General features: G+C 32.4%; 4 protein-coding genes and 1 long non-coding RNA gene across 6 annotated transcripts; 4 read left to right on the forward strand and 1 right to left on the reverse strand.

The window, feature by feature from the left end:
* Window positions 1-1343: 1343 nt before the first annotated feature.
* On the forward strand, window positions 1344-2055 carry LOC139906529 (uncharacterized). Its single transcript, XR_011782110.1, has 3 exons — window positions 1344-1624; window positions 1678-1817; window positions 1880-2055. It is a non-coding gene; the product is annotated as an uncharacterized lncRNA (long non-coding RNA).
* Window positions 2056-5754: 3699 nt separating this feature from the next.
* On the forward strand, window positions 5755-8272 carry LOC121125235 (dehydrogenase/reductase SDR family member 1). 2 transcript variants are annotated; one of them, XM_040720380.2, is made up of 6 exons: window positions 5755-5971; window positions 6040-6180; window positions 6248-6309; window positions 6665-7071; window positions 7145-7356; window positions 7426-8272. In XM_040720380.2, exons 2-6 carry the CDS (start codon window positions 6177-6179, stop codon window positions 7731-7733), a joined length of 993 nt encoding a protein of 330 aa, XP_040576314.1. In that variant the 5' UTR covers window positions 5755-5971; window positions 6040-6176; the 3' UTR covers window positions 7734-8272. The 2 variants fall into 2 exon arrangements, with proteins under 2 accessions (XP_040576314.1, XP_040576315.1); XM_040720381.2 differs by lacking the exon at window positions 5755-5971 and having other exon boundaries at window positions 5974-6180.
* On the reverse strand, window positions 8134-10922 carry LOC121125234 (sister chromatid cohesion protein DCC1). The gene is made up of 4 exons (XM_040720379.2): window positions 9432-10922; window positions 9030-9369; window positions 8632-8977; window positions 8134-8561 (listed from the first exon to the last, which is right to left on the reverse strand). Exons 1-4 carry the CDS (start codon window positions 9589-9591, stop codon window positions 8265-8267), a joined length of 1143 nt encoding a protein of 380 aa, XP_040576313.1. The 5' UTR covers window positions 9592-10922; the 3' UTR covers window positions 8134-8264.
* A 41-nt stretch (window positions 10923-10963) lies between these two features.
* LOC121125675 (protein phosphatase 1H) lies at window positions 10964-12739 on the forward strand. Its single transcript, XM_040720876.2, has 4 exons — window positions 10964-11159; window positions 11227-11673; window positions 11743-11962; window positions 12019-12739. Exons 1-4 carry the CDS (start codon window positions 11009-11011, stop codon window positions 12632-12634), a joined length of 1434 nt encoding a protein of 477 aa, XP_040576810.1. The 5' UTR covers window positions 10964-11008; the 3' UTR covers window positions 12635-12739.
* Window positions 12740-13667: 928 nt separating this feature from the next.
* LOC121125213 (tRNA endonuclease ANKZF1) lies at window positions 13668-16626 on the forward strand. The gene is made up of 2 exons (XM_040720352.2): window positions 13668-14393; window positions 15157-16626. The coding sequence occupies exons 1-2, from the start codon at window positions 13889-13891 to the stop codon at window positions 16494-16496; spliced, it is 1845 nt and encodes a 614-aa protein (XP_040576286.1). The 5' UTR covers window positions 13668-13888; the 3' UTR covers window positions 16497-16626.
* The last annotated feature ends 1992 nt before the right edge of the window (window positions 16627-18618 follow it).

Consider the following 18618-nt stretch of genomic DNA (forward strand, 5'->3'; position numbering starts at 1 on the left):
ACTACGTGACTGAGGTACAGAGCTCACTAACAAAAACAAAAAAAATCCTTTCAACTTACCACCATTAAATTTTAATTCAAATTTTAACTTAATATGGAAAATTCACATAAATTGTACTAATAAACATAGAGACCAATAACAAAACAAACAGAAACAGTGGGCTTGTTATATATGCTCACACTTTGAATATTTCATTGATACGACTACATTATTATTTCTTATATCAAAAATGTTTATATGATCTACATCATGGAGCAATATATACAGTACATCATCTATACACGTTCAACGCTATATACACACACGCCTGCAATATTTCATTAATACGACTACATTGTTATTTCTTAGATTAACATATGTTTATAATATAATCATGGAGCACTATATACGGCTCCCCCCGCTGACTTGTTCTCATATATTCATACAGACAGAAAGACAAACTTTGCTTTATTAATATAGATTAATGAAATATTTTTATGGGAAAATTATTCTTGTCAAAAAGTAAAATTATATCGTTTAATTTTTCTTCTTTCACCAAAAAAAATAAGAATTTGTTGTTATTAAAAAAAAAGTAAAAAAGAATATTGTCAAAAAACACTGATTGTTCTCAAATTTTGAATATTTTGGAGTACGTTATAATACCTATATGTTTTTTATCACATCATTCCCCCCTCTTTCTATCACAAAATTGGAGACAACGACAGTGATAGTTGAAATTCAATTATTGCAAACTTTTAATAATAAGGAAATAACTTCGCTAAGTGTATATTATTTGAATAGAAGGAGAAGAATCTCGACTCAATCGATCAATATTGTTTTAATAAGTTTCCAGCTAGGATTAGATTTTGTACTGGAGTTTGTACCGTATATTTATTTCTATTTATGTAAGTATGTATTAATTTTCTGTTTGTGGAGTTATTGGATTTGATGACATGGAAGTTTCTCTCCATGATACCTATTACGTTCATCCTGATATTGTACTGTAATGGTTGGTTCAAGAAAAAGTCCTAGTACTTTACTTTATGAGATGTGATCACCTCTCTCTCACTCCACAGATCGACTCCGAGTCACCCTCCCCCCCAGGAATAATACTTCATAAGAGACCAATTAACTACTTCCTCTACATAGTGAGACCGTCCATTTACTAACATGATCATCCAAAAGTGCTAATTGTTCGAATATATCGAAAAATCCGAGATTCCTCCCTTTTCTCTCTATAAAGTAATGTGTAAGTATCGTTCAAGGGCGTGCTTTCAACGGATTTGCCTTGCCTGCGTGTAAGCGTGTCTGGTTTTATGGTGCCCATACACCTATGGCCCATAGGTGTATGGGCACCATCAAGTCAGACTTTAACTTTGATCTCACAACGATGCTTATTGCATGTAATATAACCTTATCCATTGCTAATCATCTACGTTCAAAAAATTTATGGAGAAATACAAGGGTAAACATATCCCTTCCCGAGGAACCATCATTAAATTAATGGAGGATGTTGGTACTGATGTCATATATAGAAATACATATAAAAATGTTTTGAGTCATCCACACCAAATGATGATCAAGTTATCAGTAAAAAGTATTTACGAATATCGAAATGGAACTCTGAATTTTGTACTATCTCACAGTAAGTATTCAATTTTTTTTTAAATCTAACCATAAAATATGATTCTATTTTAGCTTAACATATCAAGAATTATGATACACAACTCAGTAAAGGGCAAAAACAACTGCTTAAATGGTCACAACAACGGGGGAAGTAGCTTTGGATGGTTTGCAACTAGTTTGTCCGAGACTACTTACTTCGCTTTAAGACTTGGGTATGATAATTAGGTTTTCCAATATTACATAGTCAATAAATATTATTTTTTTATCACTAAAGGCTTAGCTATGGTTGATGGGCTCCAAGAAATGGTGTTCAGAAAACTCATTAAAGGCAAAAACAACTGTTTAAATGGTCACAACAACGAGGGTAGTTACATTGGGTGTTGCATTATAATTAACAAATGTGTTTATCCATCATGATAATAGTATGTTGTTATATAAGCATACCTAAATAACGGGGAAAATCTTTTTGATGCTCTTAATAGGGAGTAATATCGCCGGACATTACTACATAATTACCTTTTGCTCTAAATCTTTACCATGAATTTATTTATAAAAATTTTTATTTGTATATTTATTGTCTAATTTTATGATTTTGACATTTACTTTATTATTAATAATTAGTTAGATCTCATCGGTAGAGATATATCTATCCTGTGCACAATTGTATATAGCAACTTCCACATGAAGAAGAGGGGTGATTATCTTTTTGATTAAACTCCACGTCTCGCTTGTGTATTGCAACCTAAAGTTATGACATATTTAACTGAATTCCGATGTTAAAACAAGAAAAAATTATCTGGATCAATCTATTATTTCAATATTCTGTATTTATAATTTATTATTATTAATAGTTATATGATTTTAATTGTTTAATTTTGTATATTTAACTTAAATGTTTAATGGTTTATTTTTTAGTATGTAGATTATATTTAATTAAAGCCTTCTTTTTTAAACTTAGAACTTCAAATATACTTCGGAATACTCTCCTTTGCTGTTTCATTAGCTATTCTGAGAATATGGTTCATAATGAATTACAATTTCATGGAGTGTGACGTTTTCAAATCTACTGTAACGGATAAAAAACGTCGAAGTCAATTATACGTAGTATATCTTGATTAAACATTTTGCTAATAAATACATTCGTTATACCCTCAAAAATCATAATAAAGCAGGCAGATGATAATCACATCAGTATTTTAAACAATGATACCATATGTATTTTTTTCCCCTCCTCCTTGCACGCGTTTTTCTCTACAATATTATCAACTATAAATTCATATGTAAAGTACTTGCTTTATTAATCTTAGTATAAATACCCTGTCAGTATTGTTGACGTCGGAGAAGTCTATATTTCTAAAGTCTTTAGTCTATGTACTTGAAGATAATATAGATATACTTATTCCTTATATATCTACCTTTACATTATTCCTCCACGTTACTCCTCAAAGGTCGTCCTGGTAATATCCGGCTGTTATATCGGTCGTCCTGGATTCCCTGTTATTGTAGATTGTGTATTACACACCTCGTCAAGACACGACAGAATGTGACTTTAGACTTGCCATTACTCATAACTAAAGAAGGAATCTGTGTAATGAGTTTAAATACAATTATAATGTTTTACACGCACGTATGCTATTTTAAATGTAGAAGGTTCTCCTCTTTAATGCAGTAATTCATTTTCTCATTCCAAAATCCTATAACAAGCAGCTACACAAGGGTCTTAATTTCGTAACACCATATGTCTTGCTCCCACCTTCGCCTCACGCTCTTACAAAAATCCCATCCCTAGTCATTACTTCATATTTTAAAAAATGAAGCTGTTATTAGTTATGTGTGCGTATTTTTTAACTTGCCCATTTTTTTGGAATTGGTAATCTGAAGAATGAATTTTGTTTTCCTTAGCTGTTGTAGTTATTATTTAACTCCTGAATAGTGGCCTTCATTTCCTCCTACTTCCCGGCTCAGCTTCTATAGGTCCCGGTCTCTGTTCTTTCATTTCAACAGTTGCGGTCTTGGTTCTTTTTTATACAAGCTCAGTTTGGTAACATGCACTTAAAACAAAGTTCTTCGATAGAAAATTCGGGCCCATCAAATGATATTAGATACAAACAGGGCCGCAGCTACCTTATATGCAGAGTGCAAAGTGCCCCAAGTTTCCAGCAGGGGTCCCAAAAACTAAGGTTGCTTAAGGCAATGGTTTTGAATATGGGGCCGTGAGGGAAGGCTAAGGAGGGGAGGAAGGTGGAGAATTGAGGATTGCTTTCAGTCTACACATACACAGTACTCATGTTTCGTATAAAGGGGGCCTCAGCTAAAAAAATATAAATGATGGGGGTGGGGGGCTTCGCATAGTAAAGTTAGAGAAACCCTGGCTTAAGAAATATTATAGTTCTCATATTATAAGGCCCCACATGCTTGGGTATGGATCCATAATATTCCCCTTCCCTCTTTTATTTACACCACTTGGTGCCTAAAACCACTTTTCCAGATTCATAAGAAGCTCATAACTATTCGGAACTCAAATACAACTCTATCACCCTGGCGACGTAAAAAAATCATCGGAAACGCCGCAATTGGACAAAAAAACTCAGAAAGTTGGCTTATAGATTAAAGTTAATCTATTTTTTATTTTTCATATATTGAATATAGAAACAAAAAGCAGGAGAACCGAGACCGATAAGCAATATATTGCGGTCTCGGTTCGACTTTGTCAGTTCCAGTGGTTCAAGAACCGGAACCGCTAGACCAATAAGTAGAATTAAGGATCCACATCTGAGTAATTCTTGCCAATTCTCCTTCTCTTCCCTTATCACAGCTGATCTAATCAAACGTCATGACAGCTAAGCTGCTCTTCTCCAAAAATATTCTTCAAATTAATAGATTGGCCATATTAATTTTCGGTTTCTTTTTTTAACATAGCCAAAATACACCCCATTTTCATCAATAGTTATTATTATTCTTGAGTAGAGATAATCTAAATATTGAGTCGCTACGCGTTAGTGTGATCATGAAAAACAGAGAGTAAAATTGAGCATTTGTTGGAGGGCTATCTATTCTTTTGATTATAATAGTTAATTTGGATCTACAGCAAAGAAATAAGATTTTATAACGATGCAATAGCATGTTTCCAATACATTTTAGGGTCATATATAATAAAACTAGGTAATAGAGGGATCACATTTTTATCGACAGTAAGGTTTAAGTCATTTTATTTTTTGGTCTCATTTTGGCATCCATTAGCAACTATTTTCCATAATATTAATAAAAAAGGGGTTTTCTTAACTTTTTTTTTACTTAACTGTTTTATAACAGCGAAACCCCTTTTGGACATCCACGGTTCTAGGGCTCTTGTACATATTCAGAATATGTACAAGACCCCTATGAGAATATGATATTCTATATTTATAAGTCAAGTGGCATTATCATGTGTATGTTCACCAAATCATCAAAATTTTAATATTGAAATAAATACAATTAAACTCCTTAAATACGATGAACTAGAGTATGAATATAAAATAAAATATACTTAAATAGGTTAATTATATCTAATTTTTAATATATGTATTATTTTAAATTATTCAAAATCAAACAGAATTATCCTACAATTTTGTGAGCCTGTGAAGGTCCAAAGTATTGATTGACCAATAAACTCCTTAAATGTGGCGAAATAATGTAATGGATATCAATATGAAATACTTCAAGAGGTTATATCTTGCATGCAGTGATAATAAGAAGGGGGGGGGGGAAGTCCAAATCTAGTCTCAACTCCAAATTTCTTTCTAACTAATTTCAGACATTTCAAGTCCATAATTATAATATAAAGTCTACACTGTAAAAGCTTTTCTTGAGTTCATTATAAATTAGCTTTACAGTCAAAGTCGAATCATCGTAAATAGTTGTGGGAGTGAAAAGGTAGGCTGTAATTGCTCGGGGGGTTACAAGACGAGGGATAGTTGTCCTGTTTCTATTGTGGCTCTATGATTAGTGTCGGATTGGTCTAAAAAGAATGCAGTCTTATCCCTTGGACAGACTAATAAAATTTGTCTGTCCTAGGAACGGTCCTTATTATCGGTCTTTTATGGTAACTACAACAGCTAAAATCACGTTATTATTAACTATGCCCTTTCAGCTGTTCAACATAACCTCCCTGTAAAAGAAAAACTATAAATTTCAGGTATTTTGGAACTAGCAAATACTTGCAAGATACCTGAAGTTTAAAGTAGGAGGTGTGTAGCTCTAAGTTATGATTATACTGTTCTAGCTATCATTTATTATTTTTTTCGTTTTTATTTTATTCAATCCTAACTATGACTGAAGAATAGCAATAAAGATTGCTAGGACCGTTAAAAAAAGAAGAAGACAAATGGTAATCAGTCGTTGGACCGATTCAACACTACTTAGTTAATAACTTATTAATCATTATTCATTATATAGCCGATAGAAGACTACAGTTTTGTGAACCTGCTCTGGTCTTCCCTATGTGACTATTACTCAACAGTCAACTCTGAAATTTATTCCCAGTATACAGTTTATACTATCCCTCATTTTTATAATTATAAATAAAAAAAATCATGGGTATTTAACTATTTTAACAATTATACGTGAATTAATTATTTTCTTCCCAAATATGTACGTATAAAAGGTATTTCTCTGTTGGTTCGATCCTTTACTAGGTACCTGAGATGTACTCCATATCTTCATGAGGTAAAACAAAATAATATATTAAAAAGTCATTGATACGTCATTAACAATATTAAAATATAGTTCATAGTTATATAACAAATTCAATGACAAGTTCATTACTTATCAGATTATTTACTTTACAAGCATCTTAACTAAAATTTTGCCACTATATTTGATAGGAATACATTCTTAATTAATAATTTATGTAAATAAACGTTCATAGTTATAAAAAATTATGTGGTTTGTTAATTCTCTACTAAAGAGTACAAACTGTATTTTACGAACAAGATATACCTTTGCTTTAAGAACGAAATTAGTTAATAGCTACAATATGAACTCATTTGCATTATAATACTATAATTGATAACATTATTAGAATATGAGCTTGAAGGGAAAGATTGCTATTGTAACAGGGGCGTCTCGAGGCATTGGGAAAGGGATAGCACATCAAATTGGAGGAGCCGGAGCAACCATTTATATCACTGGTAGATCAAAAAATGAATTGGAAAAGACAGCCAGTGAAATTAAAGAGAGGGGAGGATCTCCAATCCCTGTTCAGTTAGATCACAACAATGACCTGGATGTGGAACAGTTCTTCGAAAGAGTTAAAAATGAACAAAAGGGTCAGTTGGACTTGTTAGTAAACAACGCATATTCTGGAGTTGGGATCATAAATGAATGCATGGCAAAACCTTTTTATGAATGTCCAACTCCTGATATGTGGGATAAAATCAATGGTGTTGGTTTGAGGAATCATTATCTTTGTACTGTATATGGGTCAAGGTAGGCTTTTTCTTTTAATCAACTCATTCTCAAAAGATAGGACGAACTGATTTATGACTGAGTGTATTTAAAGAATCATGGTAGAAAATAGAACTGGTCTGATTGTGAACATCAGCTCTGCTGGTGGACTCACGTATTTATTTAACGTACCTTACGGAATTGGTAAGGCAGCATGTGATCGAATGGCTGCTGATTGTGCTGTAGAACTTAAAAAAAAGAATGTGACAATGGTTTCTGTTTGGCCAGGTCCGGTGAAAACTGAGGAGATAACAAATAGGGTTCTGGGTTCGTAAACACGCATGCTATATCAAAGATACATTTAATTTTCTAACATTTATATGTTTCATATTCTAGAAAATCCCAAAGCAAAAAAATCTGGAAAAAGAATGTTTGAAAACGGAGAATCAACAGAGTTCACGGGGATGGCAATCGTCAAATTAGCATCAGATCCTAATAAAATTCAATTAACAGGGAAAATTCTATTTACAAGTTTTTTGGCAAGGAAATATGAAATAACGGACTTGAATGGTACAATAACAGGAGATATGTTTTCAATTAAAAATATTTTATATATACGAGGCAATAATTGGCTTTCATCCTTAATACCATCCTTCATAACCGTTCCTAAGATTTTCATTCATTATCTATCTAACAAATTTTAAAAAGTGTATCAGAAAGAATCAGTGTAATTCACTCTATTTTATATATCTATAATGAATTATATAAGAATAAATCCATGATTTTTGTTTTTGGACCAAAATGCTTAAGTAACTATTATATATTACAAAAATCAAGACTAATTATGTGTGAAAGACATTTCTTACTCAAATAATCAATGGAGAGATGCCACACACCAACGCCCAAGGTAGTACTAAAATTTGGATTCAAACTCCTTGCGAATAATAAAAACAAGAAGTGCACATGAATATTTTAAGTTTTGAATAATTAGCCTGCTGGTCAAAAAATTAATTGTAACCCTATTCCCAAGATTATGATAATAATTTTAAGATTATGTAATTAATAGTTGGATATTTATCAATCATAATAATATTTCTCAAAAAATGATGATATCTTATGTAATTAAGAGATAACCGACTCTGCATTACCTAAGAGCTATATTGATTCATATAATTTTAGAAAACATGATGTAACTAAATTGACAAATTAAAAGATGAATTAAATAAATAAATATTCTATTTTCCATGTTTGGCACTAAAGTACTTAACACCATTCTGAGTAGAGGACCTTGCGTATTTTGTAAGAAGAGCTTTTACATTGAGCTTCAAAGTACACAACGAGACAACATAAGGCTTGATTTCCTCCATAGACCACTTTTCCTTAACTCGAAACAAAACATCCAGCCTGGATTGAATCTCATGCGGTAAACTCGTTTCAGGAAAGGATCGTATTGTGGAATTGTTGATCAGAGCAAGTCCTTCTAACTGATGCTTACTCGTTTGAAATCCTTCAGGAACAGAGTCTTGCCAAATCTATTATCGAGTATGAGGTGTTGATGTTTTTTTTAATAATTATTAATCTATGAATTAAATTAGTAAGTACCTTCATAAATTCATCCAGATCAAAATTAGTTCCGGAGACTAATATATATTTGCCGTAAAATCTACAAATGAGATCCTCATTCATAACTCTAATATCTCCTTCGCCTGGAGCATAATAATCAATGATTTGCCTCAATGTACTCTCAGGTTCATTTTCAGAGAGGACTGAAATTGTCTCCTCCAATTGGAGAGTGGATTCCTTCCAAGATTTTTCTTCAATTAAATTGTAAATAAGAGTAAGTGTTTTCATGAGATAGTCTTCATCAAGTACGTACCACTTTTTGTTGATTTCAACACCATGAATGGACTTCAAACCTTCTTTTAATTGACTTTCTGAGGCTTGCACACTGGAATAAGGAGTAAAATAATAAGTAATGACAGTTTATGAATTAGACACACTTGTTTAATAGTTCGACGAAAGAATATCCTACAGCTTCGCTTTTGTTTGTGGCAGAAAAAGGAGATTTAAGGAGGAGCTCCTCCAATCTTTTGAGTCGGGGTTTAATGGGTGTGAGTTCAAAATAGCGATTAAAAGATCCATAAACAGGTACATTTTCTAAGGTTCTTTGATCTTCTTGTAATGGTGGTCCAATGTTGGGCGTGAGGAGGAGTGTATTTGAAGTTTCCGCCTCTTTCATCTCAAACGTTGTGCTATGTGTACAAAGAACTGCAGAGTCGTTCGGAACCCCTCTAATTACGAGGGATTCACCCCCATCATCACCAGATAAGACCATCGTATCTAAAGAATTAGTTCATTAATATAATGATCAACTATATGCCTTCGAAACGACCGGAACTTACCCACAAACTCCTTCGGTACATGAACGAGTTTGTACTCGTGTGGATCAAGCATATCCTCGCTAAAATTAAGGATGTGTGTCATTGGGAGTAATTCATCAGGGTCTAACTTGGCGATACGTAGTAGGTTGTTGACTTCCTCCAAAGTTTTCTCCGAAGTCATGATCCGTAATTTAATTAATTAATAGACAGAGCAATTGAACGCAGGATTCCCTCTTTTTATTTTGAACTTGGTAGGGAAGACCGAGCCAAAAAGTATGACAAATCCATTTTTCTCATTAAGAAGGAAGTAGAACATGGAACTATCCATACAATTTTATATTTTATTTATGACTATGTGATGGTTGACAACTGTTAAAAATCGTTAATCTTTTGATGATTTTGTTATGCATATTATATTTAATGTAACCCAGCAATAACACACGAGTAATTGCTAAATGGGGATACACACCCGAGAGTTTTATTATCAATAACTTAATTAATTCTTGCTATTTTTTATATTAGCCAAATTTTTAGTTTGAACAAGGTAAAAGCAACTATTTAAATATATATATAATATATATGAATAAGGTTGACAATCTAGTCAAGTCTTCCCTACATATTATTCTTTCAAAATATATTTAATGAAATGATGTCACCATAATCCTTTTAAGATCACGCAAGCTTTCATTTTATATATTAATGAACAGAATATATTATATAAATTATGATGGTGGAGACAACAACTTAGATGCTCAAAGTTGCTGTTTTTACAAGATAAAATGAACAAATTTCCATTCAATCTTAATGTAACTTTATCAAATGGATTTATGAATAAAAAAAAGAAGACTTAATACCAGCATTGAATACTACTTGATTTGAATGATAAACACTGATATTATTTGATTAAAATCAAAGTAATAGGTACTAAAAGTCCCTATGAAATGGCTAAATTTGTACAATTTTTGGTTTTATTGATATATTAGAGATAAGAAAAGTAGGATAATTAGTGAGAAGTATCTTATTATTTCCACTGTAATAGTTAATTTATTGTCTAGACTGCTATGGAAATAAGATTGTTGAACGATGTAATTACATATTTTGAATACATTTTAGGGTCACATACAAACATGATAAAACTAGGCATTAAAGGGATATATTTTTTATACGACAGTAAGATTTAATTCCTTTCATTTTTTGGTACCGTTTTGACACATAATTAAAAGTTCACTATTTTCCTCAATATTAATGAAAGAAAAAAGGGATTTATTGTTATAAAACTTGGGTGTTCAGGCCCTCAAAATGACCGACATCTACAACGATAACATCACATGAAACTAGTTGTTTAGTTTTGTCTAGATTCTTCCCAGTTTAATTTTTCTATGATCTAATCATGAAAAATGACTTTAGATTTATCCTAGGTATTTTTAGGAAGAGAAAAAAAAAGAACCTTTATTGGATTAATGTAGAATAAATTATTGTAGAAATAATTTGTTGAATAACGAGAGTGTAAGTCTTCTTTGACAAACATTTCAGCTTCTCAACAGATTTCAAATAGTTGTTATTCATGAATATAACGATATTTATTACCTCCTTATACAATGTTTGGTAAAATTTTGAAAAGACGAAGTGCCCGACGAAACAGTATTAAATATCAAAGTGATGGCCTCTCCAACTACGAAATTGCTAAAGCAGAATCCGCCAAAAACCCTATACAACATGCATATCAACGACCAGACTTTGTTACAGAAGGTCGATATATTTTTATAATTATAAATATATCCTGTTGATTGCATTTTTTAACTAATTAAACATTTAGGCTATTCCATGGAGGAAACAGCGTCTTTTCTAGACAACTCGATCAGGCAAATAATTTCACCAAGGATAACTTTATTGGCTGACGTGGGATATGCAGAATGTGTTAATGCTGGTAAATCCAGATACAATGAAGATGAGGCGTGTATTCTACATGGAAAATTAACTTCTGCAAATCGGGGGATATCTATTCCTTACTTTTTCATTGGTCTTTTTGATGGGCATGGAGGACCTGGAACTTCTGTTAAGGCCTCAAAGGAATTGCACCTTGTTGTTAAACAGAGTCTGGAGGATGTTTTAGATATGATCATTGATATGGAATATGATCCAAATACCAATACAAGAAAGGTTGGTGCAGACCATGGTACAAGTGTTAACGATGTAGAAAGTCAAAATTCCTCTCTCGATCAAGAACCAGACGATGTCCCTACTTTATATGAGTTAATCATTGGTAATAATTTACAAAAGTATAAAAAAAAAGAGCAATAAATAGATATAAACATTTATTTTGATGAAATAGGGGCCTTAGAATCTTCCTTATGGGCTTTTGATCGCTTAATACAAAGGGATTTGAGAAAGTACCGTATCAGTGGCGGATCAACATCACTTGTTGCCTTATTTATTCTAGATAAATTATACTTGGCAAATACAGGGGATTCCCGTGCGGCTGTGTATTACCCACACGAATCAAATCTAATTCCGCTATCCGAAGATCACGTTCCTAATGCAGAACGAAAGAGGTTCTTATGAAAATATGTTTTTGATGACTTATGATGGTGATTACAATGTTTTTCAGAATACAGCGTATAGCTTATCACCATCCAGATTTATTATTGCACCCAGAGACGAATCAAAAGTTGTACAATCGACATATATTCTGCTGTAAAAATTTGACTCATGCGGATATAGATACCCCAATATTGTACAAAGATTTTTATATGAGTGGATGGAGTGTTCGAAATGCCAAAGAGGAAGACATCAACCTAGTACCCCTCATATCCGGTAAAGGTAAAAACAATCGACTTTTAGCCACTGTTGGAGTTACAAGAAGCATAGGAGATCATCAATTATTTGCAAAATGTTCACATGTTCCGCTCAAAGAGTTTCTTATTCCTGAGCCAGATGTAACCATTACGGATTTAAGAAACAATCTAGGGATTCTCATAATGAGTACAGATGGATTATGGGACGTACTTTCTCTTGAAGATGTTTACACTTACTTTAAAGATACTCAAGGAACAGACATTTCAGAAATGGAAATGGCTAAGGAGTTAGTTCATTGTGCTAGAGGAGATAAGATGCCTGAATTATATTGGGAAATGAGTAATGGTGAACTGTCCTCAGGGGATGACATTTCTGTATTTGTCGTGTCTCTTAATAAAGTATGGAATTTAATCAGTCAGGAGGGTTAATACTAACAAGTGACAAATGGTCGATTGTACATTCTATCATTGTATATTGTTAAGGTATAGATATAGGAAAATTATTTTAAGAGAATAAAATTAAGTTATTTCTTATTTTATATTTCTCAATTATTGCTGTTTTCTCAAAATATTAGAACCGTTGGCGCATGGCATCACAATTTTAAGAGGCTTTATATCGAACTATACTAGTTCTACACAGTTGAATACAGTATTTGCTTTATTTCATGATTTATAATTATAATCCTTATCTTCAGACCTCATAATCCTCTAAAATTATAATTTCGCAACATGATGATATATTATAACAATTACAATGTGTTTAATTCATACTTATCCTATATATGGGGCATCCGAGTAGTTCCACAGGACGGGAAATAACGTAAAGTAAATAGTTAGTGATGGGACGATTCCAAAAAGAAATCCTGATGCCGATTCTTAATATTTTAAATAAGAGTTAAAAAATATAATTTTCACCTAAATAGCTAAGAATTGCAATTGATAAAATAAATTTGCCTTCCATTATTTAATGTCAATTATATTTAAATTAAATAAAGGGAGGCGATTCTTCAGACCAAAGAGTTTTTCCTAAGGCGAATTTTCCAGGGAGAGTTATACCACGGCAAACTTTCAAAATGCAAATTTTTCAAAAGTGACCTTTCTTATATCCCTTTACAAAACGTATTCCCCTAAAATAACAATATTTAGAACCCTTTCGTTCATGTTTAGTTTGTTTTTGTTCAAAGTTTTCGAGCATTTTTTATCATAAACTATTTTATTACAATATTTATGAAATTTATAAACTCAAGTAATAAATTCTAATGGTCTTTTTTTATATCTTGACGGTTATATTTAATAATTTTTTTTCATAGCTTAGAAAAGTAACAAATAGTTAAATATCAGTAATAAATAATAATACATAAGAATCGAAATCGCGAATGAATCATTATTTTTCATATGCTGATAAGAAAACCCGATTCCGATTAATCGTCCCATCACTATAAAAAATATTAAGGAAAATGACGTATTTAATAAAAAAAAATATACGGACACGAGAGGTTTTGTTAAGTCCTTTATCGTTCATGATTCATTTATTCCACATACTCCAAAATACTACATTTTATTATTTATGGGAGACGAATAGTTAGTTAATAGTTATTATATGCTGATCTATAGATTGGACAGTGAGCAGTGGTAGTTGAGTATCTGATTATCAATTATAGTTCTTGTAATATCGTCATTGATATGGCTTCTTCTGACTCAAAGCCACCCAAGTTTTTCAGTATCCTAGACCCTAATTCCATAAAAAAACACCTTTGGGGAATAAAGAAAAAAGAAGAACAAATCTCGAAGACACCAGAGTTATCATCATCATCCGACGATGATGATGATGAAGAAGAAGAAGACATCAGTACGTCTCAAGTAAAAGGAAATGGTTGCCTATCCTGTGTCATTTCAAGCTTTGAGGATCACGAGACTCAAAAAGAGCATTTTAAGTCTGACTTTCATCGCTATAATCTGAAAAAGAAGCTTGTACTAAGTTCTTATAAGCCCATTTCCGAAGAGGCTTTTGACGAACTCTCAGAAATATCCAGTATATCTGCCTCAGAAACGGAGAGTGAGGATGAAAGAGTAGAAGGGATTGTGAGTAATGATACTCTTCGATATCACTTTGTGAATGGAGATGGTCTTAGACTCAGCGTTTTTAAGACGATCTTTCAGGATGAGGACTATGTTTTACCCTTAAAAAGTTGGAATTATTTTGATAATGCCGTTGTTTTAATAAAAGGATAGGGTAGGGTCATATGGTCACTTTCAAAAATTATAAAATCTTCACTTGAACACTTAAATGTAGTTCATACTACAGGATATCAAGCTTATTTATATTATTCTATTTTATGTGGCAATATATACTTTTAAAAATATTAACAAAAAAAAAAGTATCCTGATTAAAATTCCTAAAACAATTGCTAGAACTTTTTATGAAGGCTCATTTAATACAAAAAAATATTATACTTTTAGGATAAGGATTTTTTCCTATTTACATTAGGCTACCCAAAAAATCCCTTTTTGTAATGTGAGGTCCAATGGGCTTAATATAAGTATAATTAAATTAATGTATTAATATCAAAAAATTGATCATAATTCCTTTTGTTTAAATGGACTTTTTCACAAAAAGTTAAGCATAAACATAGGTAAAGATGGTTTTTGAATAGTTATCAATTTTTATTTTAGTTGTACACGGAATATTTTGTTACATTTTTTCTTTAATTGCTTTTTTTTCTTTCTAAATCAATAATACCTAGTTGCAATTGATGGTTCAGACCTTGAATGCTAAAAAGTAAACATGCAACATTTGAAAAGTCGACTCAATTTCTTGTGATAAGCCTCAAACGAAAAGACAATCCCGTTTGACCTCACCACACTCTAATTATGTTATTGTAAAAAACGAAAGATATTATTTCAATGAACCTTGATTAAAACAAAAGCATTATTATCATTTATCTAAATAGATCCTCCCGTCATTGCTGTATTAATGATCGGTGGTGGACACTTCGCTGGTGCAATCTTTGAATCTAATGGTACTTCTAATCACCATAAAACATTTCATTCATATACAGTTCGAAAGAAACAAGGAGGCTCACAATCTAGTGCTGATAATAAAGGTCGACACCACAAGTCTGCTGGTTCTTCATTGCGACGTTATAACGAACTATCTCATGCTAAAAAAGTTCAAGATATACTCTTAAATTGGAAGAACGATTTGGAGAGATGTTTCTTGATATTCTACCGCTCATCATCAAGTAACTTACATATTTTATTTGGCAAGGATTCTCCAATTTGCCATCTAAAGAAAAACACCAAGGTTAAAACAATTCCTTTTCCTACAAGAAGAGCAACGTTTAAAGAAATTACAAGGGTAAGAGAGCATTTGTTCACATGTCGGGTGCATCGAAATGACAATGATGAAATATCTTCTAAAAGATGGCGTAAAAAGAAAACTCCAAAACGTATAAGACGGTCCAAGTCTCGAGAAATCAAGGAACGTCCCTTGCCTAATATAGTCAACGATATTCTTAATCAGGGGTCTTCATCGGAAGAAGAGGTAGGAATAGACTATGATCTTCGTAAACTATCAACTCTGGACTTGAATGAATATGAAATCAAGGTACATGATGATACGGAAAAAAATGAATTGATTACTGCGTGTATGTCAGGTAATGTCGGAGTTATCGATGAAGTTCTTGATAGTTTCCCGAATTTTATCAATTCTCAGATAGTAAGTGGTACTACACTCCTTCATATAGCCACGAAGCGTGGTCATAAAGGGGTAATTAAACTATTATTGAGTAGAGGAGCTGATCCTAGTCTTAAAAATAAGTTCAAAAAAGTCCCATATTTACTATGTCCAGATAAGGAAGTTCGAAATGTGTATAGAAACTTTAGTGGGGAATTCCCTGATAAATATGATTACAAAAAATCCCTAATTCCACCTCCAACAAGTGAAGAAAGTTTGAAAGAACAGGCTGCTAAAAAGGCTGAGAAGAAAAGGGCTCAAAGAGCAGCTAAGAAAGAAAAGGACAAGGAAGTTAAAAAGCAGGAATTGGAGCTGAAGGCAGAACAGGATGAAAAAGATCGTTTCCTTGCTCTTTCAGATCGTGAGAAACGAGCCATTGCTGCTGAAAAACGCATGCTGGCTCAATCGAACAATGGACAAACGCTCTATGGTAGTAACGTACGTTGCTTTGAGTGTGGATCAGATTTGACTGGGAAAATACCATTTTCTTATGAAGACTATAGATTTTGCTCTATTTCCTGTCTTAAACTACATAAAAAGAAATTTAAGAAATAATATGTAATTATATTCTACTTTATGTTTATACACTCAGATTTATATTTTGTTTTCATGCCTATATATCGATTTTTTATACGGTGTAATATATTATGTACCTGCAAAATATATTAATTATTATGTATTAAAAGTTGACTATTTTGTTTTATTTAGGGACGTCTCGATGACAGTGTTGACTGTTAAACTATGCTGAAGCTGGCAATGTTAACTCATCAGACATGTAGTTTCTTAAGGGCGTAGCTGAGAGAACAGTATATGGGAGGGGAGGGGGGCATTCATTTTCCATTAAGGACTCTTATAAATCAATATATTAATTAAAATGTGTAGTAAAAGGTTATTTCAAACAATTAGGAGCGGAGCAAAGTAGATGGATTAAATTTGTATGGCACCGGGCCCACGACTTAAAAGGGCTCTTTTTTGACAATATTATTAGGAAAACTAAAGATTAACTAACATTGGCTTATTTCCATGAATTTGTTGGGTAAAAAAACTCGTGATTCGTTTGTTCATTATAAGACAGAGCTCCACCATAAACTCAAAATGAAAAATTTATCATCAGTGATGTAACTTGTTTGTATTTTTTTAATTGGTATTCTGAAAAATGAATTTTGTATTTTTCTATACTGTTGTCATTATTATTTAACTCCTGAGTAGGGAACTTCCTTTCCTACTACATTCCAAACGTGATTGAACATTTGTGTGTGCTCATAGAAGACCTTGAGGATTTGTTATGGAGTTATAATTGTAAGTCCTTGTTGGACTGAAAGTAGAATTGAGGATGGACATCCTAGTAATTGCCAATGTACTTGTTTATTTCCTTCTCCCCCTCCGTCCTCGGCACAGCTGATCTAAAGAAATGCCATGACAAAACATTCTTCAATTTGTAAGGGTTGCCGTGTTCATTTTCGGTTTCTTTTTTTACAACATGCCCAAAATACACACGATTTATATCACTATTTATCATATATGGTAGAAACTTTTAAACCTTACTAATATTGGCGTGGATCTTGTTTTTAATTTTTGAATCAAAGAATGAACTAAACAAGTACTTATGTATTTCACGGAAATCTACAAAAGTGTCATGTGTTTTCACAAGTGTTCAAAATCCGTTGTATTTTTAGCTGGCCTGTTTTTTTTGTAATTGGTAATCTGAAAAATTAATTTTCTTTTCCTAAGCAGTTGTCATTGTTTTTTAATTCCTGACATGTGAAGATCCTTTCCTAAATAGATTCAATTGTATTCAAAACCAAATTGAACATTCGTGTGTGTCCATAAAGGACAGAGCGTTAGTCTGAGGATTTGTTGCGGAGTTATAATTGTAAGTCCTTATCGGACTCAGATTAGAACTGAAGATCGACATAGGAGTAATTCTAGCAAATGTGCTTTTTTATATCCTTTTCTCCTTCCTCCCTTTTCACAGCTGATTGTAGCTGATCTAATGAAGCGTCATGAGAATTATTCTTCCTCTCCACCAAAACATTCTTCAAATTGTCAGGGTTACCATATTGATTTTGGGTTTCCTTTTTTAACATGCCCCATTCTACACTGGATTTTCATCACTGCAAATCCTACTCCGCATATATATAGCAAGGACTTGATGTGTATAAAATGTGTTCTAAAAAGCGGGAGTGGTATTTTCCAGTTTTCTATCTGGATATACTTTTTTATTTTTTCAAAGTGGTTATTATTATCATTTAATTCTTGAAGAAAGAACATCTCTCTAATAGTAATAACTCGTGTTTGTGCTTAAGAAAGGCAGAAATTAATCATAAGGGTTTACTCGTGACTTATATGTGTAAGTCCTTGTTGGACTCGGAGAAGAATTAAGGATCTACTTAAGAAGTAATTTCTACCTGCATGTTCTTCTCATATACGGGGTTGGATTTGTGTTTATTGCCTTCCTCTCACGACTGCTTGCAGCTGATCTTATATAACGTGATGAGCTGCTCTTCTTTCAAACATTCTTCAAATTGTCAGGATTACCACGTTCATTTTCTGTTTCTTTTAATTGCTAAACAAACAATTCCCCCCAAAAAAAAAAAACATTAAAAAAAATATATATATATTTGCACGAACAAGATAGCCAATTAAAAAGATTTTAGTTATATTTAGTTTGTTTATG

Source organism: Lepeophtheirus salmonis, chromosome 10, assembly GCF_016086655.4.
Source record: "Lepeophtheirus salmonis chromosome 10, UVic_Lsal_1.4, whole genome shotgun sequence".
Taxonomy (NCBI): domain Eukaryota; kingdom Metazoa; phylum Arthropoda; class Copepoda; order Siphonostomatoida; family Caligidae; genus Lepeophtheirus; species Lepeophtheirus salmonis.

Bases quoted from the DNA above. Each gene is read 5' to 3' on its own strand.
- LOC121125235 (XM_040720380.2), top strand. The intron at 7,072-7,144 runs GTAGGCTTTTTC...GTGTATTTAAAG, and splicing joins TGTACTGTATATGGGTCAAG to AATCATGGTAGAAAATAGAA. The intron at 7,357-7,425 runs GTTCGTAAACAC...TTCATATTCTAG, and splicing joins GATAACAAATAGGGTTCTGG to AAAATCCCAAAGCAAAAAAA.
- LOC121125234 (XM_040720379.2), bottom strand. From the start codon at position 9,591: ATGACTTCGGAGAAAACTTTGGAGGAAGTCAACAACCTACTACGTATC. The intron at 9,370-9,431 runs GTAAGTTCCGGT...CTAATTCTTTAG, and splicing joins TGTACCGAAGGAGTTTGTGG to ATACGATGGTCTTATCTGGT. The intron at 8,562-8,631 runs GTACTTACTAAT...ACTCGATAATAG, and splicing joins ATCTGGATGAATTTATGAAG to ATTTGGCAAGACTCTGTTCC.
- LOC121125675 (XM_040720876.2), top strand. From the start codon at position 11,009: ATGTTTGGTAAAATTTTGAAAAGACGAAGTGCCCGACGAAACAGTATT. The intron at 11,160-11,226 runs GTCGATATATTT...TTAAACATTTAG, and splicing joins ACCAGACTTTGTTACAGAAG to GCTATTCCATGGAGGAAACA. The intron at 11,674-11,742 runs GTAATAATTTAC...TTGATGAAATAG, and splicing joins TTTATATGAGTTAATCATTG to GGGCCTTAGAATCTTCCTTA.
- LOC121125213 (XM_040720352.2), top strand. From the start codon at position 13,889: ATGGCTTCTTCTGACTCAAAGCCACCCAAGTTTTTCAGTATCCTAGAC. The intron at 14,394-15,156 runs GTTGGAATTATT...TTATCTAAATAG, and splicing joins CTATGTTTTACCCTTAAAAA to ATCCTCCCGTCATTGCTGTA.